The sequence below is a fragment of the Chaetura pelagica genome, unplaced genomic scaffold, assembly GCF_000747805.2.
Source record: "Chaetura pelagica isolate M959 unplaced genomic scaffold, ChaPel_1.0 scaffold562, whole genome shotgun sequence".
NCBI classification, from domain to species: Eukaryota; Metazoa; Chordata; class Aves; order Apodiformes; family Apodidae; genus Chaetura; species Chaetura pelagica.
Genome location: NW_009952307.1, coordinates 697,829 through 704,101, shown reverse-complemented (window position 1 = coordinate 704,101; position 6,273 = coordinate 697,829). Strand labels below are relative to the sequence as shown.

Here is a 6,273-nt window from a genome sequence, read left to right as displayed (position 1 = left end):
CGCCCGGCCGCCGATCCCGCATCCTCCACCCGGGGAGGGGCGGCGAGGACGGGGCCAGCACGGTTAGTGGCCACAGTCGCCTTCGGTGTCCGGTGAATTTGGGTGTCTTGGTCGGTGCTGTTCCCGTCCTCCCCCACCCCTCAGCTCCTGTGCGCGCCACGCTATGGACGCTTTGTGTTGTGCGAGGCCCGGAGGGGCCGGGAGGACACTGGATCCCGTATTTCACATCTACTCTCTGTTTCAAACCCTGTGGTGCCCCTAGTTATTCGAAAACTGCATTTTATGATCAGTTTTATTAATGCGAAGATATTTACTTTATTTCAATAAAGTATTTTATGAGCTATTGCTCTGTTTAATGTAATGTGTTTTTTGTTTTGGTTTTGGGTTTGTGTTTTTTTTTAGGAGGAGGCAAGTTAGAGATTCAAATCCGAGGTCTCTGGCGGATCTACGAGGACAGACCGAAGCGCGGTGCTGTCCTGGCCGGTACCAGGCGGATTCTCTTATTTTCCTCAGGGTCCGGGAAAAGCAAGACCCGCAGACTTTGTTCGGGGAGGTGTCGGTGCTCTCGCGTTTTAAAGATACGTGAATTGCCGTTAAAACAAGTTGATTAGATTCTGCGCTGCACATCCTAAATGGTGTTTTTTTAAAAAACGCGGTTGGGGCAGGGCGCATCAGGAGCTCCGACGGCACACGGCGGGGAGCGGCCGCAGCAAATAATTCCAACATCTGCAGCTTGAAACTCCGCGCCGGTCCCCGGCCGATCCTGCTTCTTAGAGCCTAGGGAGAATGGCCCGGCGGCGGGGACAGCCCAGCCCTGCCTCCCTGGGTTGTGAGCGACTGAGACGGAGCACGAAACCCTGGCTCTTTGCTTTTTTTTGGTTTTGCTTTGTCGTAGATTTTGTTTTGTTTTGCTTTTTTATTTTCCTCGAGTCCCTGCTATATTTTCTCCATCGAGATACCAAATTATAGCGTATCTACTGAGACGTGCAATTACCGCCGTCCTGTGAAAAGACAGAAGCACGGCCGGGAGCGGCGGGAGGCAGCGGAGGAAGGAAGGGCAGCGGGGCCGACGCAGCGTTTGTGCGGGGCTGTGCGGGGCTGTGCGGCGGGGCGGCCCTGGGCAGGGCCGGGGGCCCAGGCTGAGGCCCTAATTGCGGAGACACTAATTAGGCGGGCCTTCCAAATTAACGGTGGTAATTAGCAGCCGCAGGCTGTGGGCTTGTCGGTGCCTTCCGCCCCGCCGGGGCCGCTTCCCGTCCCCCTCCACCCGGCCCCGGCGGTTGCCCCCTGGGGTGCCGTAAAAGCCGGGTGGATCAGCAGCGAGGGGCTCTCGGCCTCGGGGAGCGGGGCCGTCCGTAACCCGCTGCCGGCACGAGGACAGCGTCTCGGCGGGGATGCAGCCTGTCCGACGGCACTGAGGAGCTTTAATTAAGCACAGCCAGCCACTGGGGAAGCCTTCGGCAGGCGCAGAGGTGAAATCACTCCGTTCTGACGCGGTTGTTCCTAGTTTTCCTCGTTCTGCCACGCTCCAAGGGTTCTGGAGCCGCTGCAGGGAGGTGAGAAAGTTGAGCGTAGGGCCCGTGGGTCGCCCTGCGCCGGCTCGGGGGTTGCCTGGCGGTGGTTAAATAAACTACTGGGATGAGCGATGGAGTGTTTGCAAGCATGGGATATGGCTATTCCTGAGTTAACAGGAAGCAAAATCATATTCTTACACCGAAATTACATTTATTTAAGCAAGCAATTATTTTGAAATGTTGTATTTGACCTGGGGATTAAGGCGGCGGGCGGAGGGGCCAGGCAGAGCCGGGGCGGGTCCCAGGGTACGGGCCGGGCACAGCGGGAATTCGCTTCGTCCCTTCGTTTCTTCCTCTGGCTGCTGCGCTGGGCCGGCTGCAGGGTGACGGCTCTGAGGCACGGGAGAACAGCAGCCGTTTGTAATTAAAAGGTAGATTCACTGGCGGATTAGTCTAAATTAGCAGCAGCATAGACAAGGTGCGTCGATCACCAGGGGTAGACGGAAATGTGCACGCAGCTCGGCTGCTGTTAGTACTGTCGTGCTTACGATAGAACGTTAGTGTCTAATAAGTGGTTATTTTTCGCAGACCATAAATGCGTTAAATAAGGAAAGTTATTTTCCTTCTTTAAGGAAATAAGAATTCCTTATTTAAGGAATATTTTCCTATCCTCCACCTGCTGCGCGGGGCTGGCCGCGGGGCCCGGCAGGCTGAAGTCCACCCGTGCTCTCCATCATGTTTTTGCATCTCCTGCTTTGGCGTTTTCCTACAGCAGAATAAAACCGGGCGGGGTTGTAGCGTCCCGCCGGAGCTCCGCGCCAGCGCAGACATCGCGCTCTCCCTGCTTGCAGGGAAAGCGGTAGGAGAATCTTTGGGCGTGTCAACACGTTGGGAATGCCAACACTGCACCCCCAGCAGTGCACCGTGACCTCCCGGTAACGCGCTCCGTGTCAGGGGATGCTCTCCTGGAGACATGTGTTGGTTATGAGGACTTTAATGACGAGCCTTGGCCTTGGAGTGTGTGCGAAGCTGAGGTGCTGATAGAACCAGAGTTCTCTTCATCACGTGAGAAGTCTGTGAGAAGTAACTGAAAGTAACTGAGAACGTACCGGGTTCGGGGTGGTTTGTTTTTTTCCTTGAAAATAATTGTTGTTGTTGCAAGTACAACTCTTAATGAGTTTCTGTAGTATTTTCCATTGAAGTTTAATTTCCCCCATTGCTGGCCTGTCTGGTGGGGTGTTGCTCCTCCATGACAGCAGCTGGGAGCAGAGGGGTCCCAGTGAGGTGTCACCTCCACTTGAAAAGCAAGGGCAGGTGCCACCAACTATTAGTGACAGCCCTTCCCATACAGTGTGTGACCATGTGGGTGCATTTAAAAACAGGACTTTGAGACTTGCCTCAACCAGGTTAGTTGCCTTCCCTGGCCAGTGAGTGACTAGGAGGAATCATGGCAGGCCTCACCAGAATATGGGGTTGATGGCCAGGGATAATTTTTTGTTAGTGCAGTGCAATTTTCTAATTACAGCAATAATGTAATTATTGCTTGGACACTGTTAGGCTGTGCTGGGCCCATGTTCACAGCTCCTCAGCAGGAGAGCTGTGCCAGCCCACATGCTGCGAGATGTCTGACATGAGCTGTGGGGAAGATCTGGATGTATTTTGTCCAGTGCTGTGGTTTCTCCTCAGAGTTCTGCCCTGCCTGCAGGAATGATCCCTCTCTATGCAGCTTCCCAAAAGCTGTCCCTTGTTCCAAGGGCCATTTGCTGGAGCTGTAGAACTTGAGCTAGTAAAATGCAGCTAATACACCTGATCTTTATTCTCTTTTCTGTATATAAATAAGCTGTATTGCTGCGGCACACTTGTTTTGGCAGAAATGCATCCATGTTGGGGAGCTCTGCCATTTTAATCATACCCCTATAGGTAAAACAGGATGTGTTTTCTCTGTAAATAAAGTAGAAGGAAGTAGGTTGAAGGCTGGAAAAGCAGCACTGAAAGTGGGTCCTTCCCATGTTTGAATGCTAATTGGGTCACAGTTAATGGGCAAAGTTCTGATGGTTTTTGTAGCAAAATCCATTTAGGTGAGTTTTCAGTTGAAACATCCTAAATTCCCTTTTTATGAAGCATCTCGGGGAAACCTGAGAAAGGTTCTGCTGTTTCATCAATGTCAATTTAAAAATAGCTTTGTGGAGCCAAAGGTTTTTAAGATTAATGACGTGGTGTATAGTGAGGAAAAAAAGCAGGAGTGCTTGCTCTGGCAGGAGCAGTCTGGACACAGAGCTGGTTTTGGGAGTGGTGGCCTGCTTCTTGATGGGGCAGGGACCTTGCCTGGATTCTCTGCTCCACACCTGTGAGGTGAGTGGAGATCTGCTGTGTCCTTCTGAAAGCAAAAATTGGCCCTAGGGCAATGCCTGGTAGGCATGGCCACCAACCCCACTCTGAAGTACAGCCTTAATGGGGGCTTCAGAGAATGGAGGGAGGTGTGGGAGGATGGAGATGGACAGGGAACATGGGGTGATGTGGAGGGTTGTGATAGGAGGAACGGGGTGTGTCAGGGAATGTGGGGGATATGGAGGGATGTGAGGAGGAGTGGGGATGCAGGGAGGGGGTGAGTGGGATGTGAGAAGACATGGGGAGATGGGGGGAATATCGAGGCATGCAGAGAGGTGTGAGGAGGAAGCAGGGGGCTTTGAGAGGGTATGGGAAAGATGGAAGGGTGTGTTCAGGGGAATGTGGAGTGAATGGGGGAATATGGGGATGGAGGGAGGATGTGTGGGTGGATGGGAACAGAATATCAAGGGGGGATGTAGGATGCAGGGGGGTGTTTATGGGGATGCAGAGATGATGGGTGAGGATGTGGAGAGGGTGGAGAAGTAGGGGTGAGATGTGGGGGGTTGTGAAGGGACATGGGAAGCATGGACGGGGGTGAAGGAGGATCCAAGGGTGTGTGCAGGGTGATACGGAGTGAGGAGGATAGAGGAGTGGAACTGCAGGAAGGAAGTGGGTATGTGGGGTGGAAGGGGGGCTATTGAGGGATGTGGAGGGTTGTGAGGGAAGATGCAGGGCTGCAGTGGTGTGTGTGGGGGGGGATACAGGGATGATTGGGGGGGATGCTGTGGGGGAATGTGGGAAGGATGGAGGAATGGGGGGTGAGATGCAGAGGATTGTGAGTGGATGTGGGCAGGATGGAGGGGGATGTTGCAAGCAGCTGCAACCTCTGCCCTTCAGATACTTCAAAATTACACCCCCCAGCACCATGGGTGTGTGCTGAGCTGAAGCTGCGTGGGTTAGGCCTTCCTGGACTTGGGGAGAAAAAAAGTTAACATCTATCTGGGATTTTAATCATCATTTGGGACAAAATTATAATAAAGGGGTCAATGTGACCTATTGAGCTCAGCCAAATTCTTTTAAAAATCATTATCCAGCATATGAAGTACAGTTATTAGATGTCTTAATCAAATAGGTTGGAATGAGATAATTAGAAATTTGATTGTTTCAGCTGACTTGTATAGTAGATAAAATCTGAACGCCAAGTGCCTTTTGCCATGGCTTTTAGCTGCATAATTTGTAAATGGTGTTCAGGGCAAGCCCACATTAAACACACTAGAACAGCTCTTGATATTGTCATCTCTACTTGGTTAAACTTTTCCATGAAATCTATGGGGAAATTTGCCAGAATCAGTGCTGGGGATTATGGATGGAGTTACCTTTAATGAAATTGGTGATGATTGTAGTGTACTTCAAACATCTATGTCATCCAGGCAGTGCTGTGTTGATTGAAAAAGTTGCAGTCACACTCTCTTATGGGTTCATCAGTTTGCAAACAGAGTCCATTAAAACATGATTATGTATAAAATGGGCTCTTCCTCTGCAAGATCATTAAATCCATTGTTTATATCGCACCTATATTAACAAATGCACCATAAGCTTGTAGCATTTCTAAAACTTTGGGGTTTTTTTACAATGGGGATGTGGAAGCTTTCTGAAATTGAAATGGCACAGAAGGCAAGTGAATAAAAGAAGATGGATTTGTGGCTAAAGCTTGAGTATTAGCTGCAATGAGAAGATTTCATTTTTTCAGCACAATTTCCCACTGCCCCCCCCAGTTAGTTAGGGAGTGTCAGGCAACGCGCATTCACTCTCTGAACAGACATTGAAGTTAGTAGATTGTGCTTCAATGGAGTGTAGTGTTCAAGCAGGAAAGTTAGAAGTTGCCTGCTGAGTTTAAGTATAGATCTACTTCAAGCATGATGTCCTTTCCCAGTCATACAGAAAAGTTACTCTGGCATGACTTGCAGTCAAAAATTATGCAGAAACCTTTAATTTTTGACAAGTGTTTCCAGCCTAAAGTTTTGTAACTACTAGCCTGAAAACTCGCTTGTGCTGGATCCCTAGACCTCTGTAACATTCCACAAAGGTAAAGAAAATAAAGGGTAAACACAGGCCAGAAGAGAGCAGGCAGATGGGCAGCACTCCTTCACATGCTGAAAGCCACACATCCTTGGAACTCAGATGTCCTTCTGAAGACACATAATTAAAATAGCTGGGAGATGACACCCCAAAACACTGTGCTGGGCTGTATTACATGAGTTACAGCACAATGCTTCTTCAGCTCCCAAACTTGGACTTTGTATAGGGTGAATATTGTGCCAGGGAAGAGTTCGGGGTGAAAATGGACAGCTGGCAGCAGGTCTTCGTAAAATGCATGTTTGACTGCAGCTGGCAAGGGAGGTGCTCCCAAAATTCCATGTTTTTTTTTCCC

At 50.2% G+C, this 6,273-nt stretch overlaps 1 protein-coding gene across 1 annotated transcript in view; it reads left to right on the top strand.

The window, feature by feature from the left end:
• BARX1 (BARX homeobox 1) overlaps positions 1–586 on the top strand; it is a gene marked incomplete at its 5' end in the record, with an annotated part of 1,784 nt that extends 1,198 nt beyond the window's left edge. Inside the window, one exon of the mRNA XM_010007823.1 lies at positions 403–586. Within this exon, the coding sequence (XP_010006125.1) occupies positions 403–586 (184 nt within the window). The remainder of the gene's footprint in view (positions 1–402) is intronic.
• Positions 587–6,273: the final 5,687 nt, after the last annotated feature.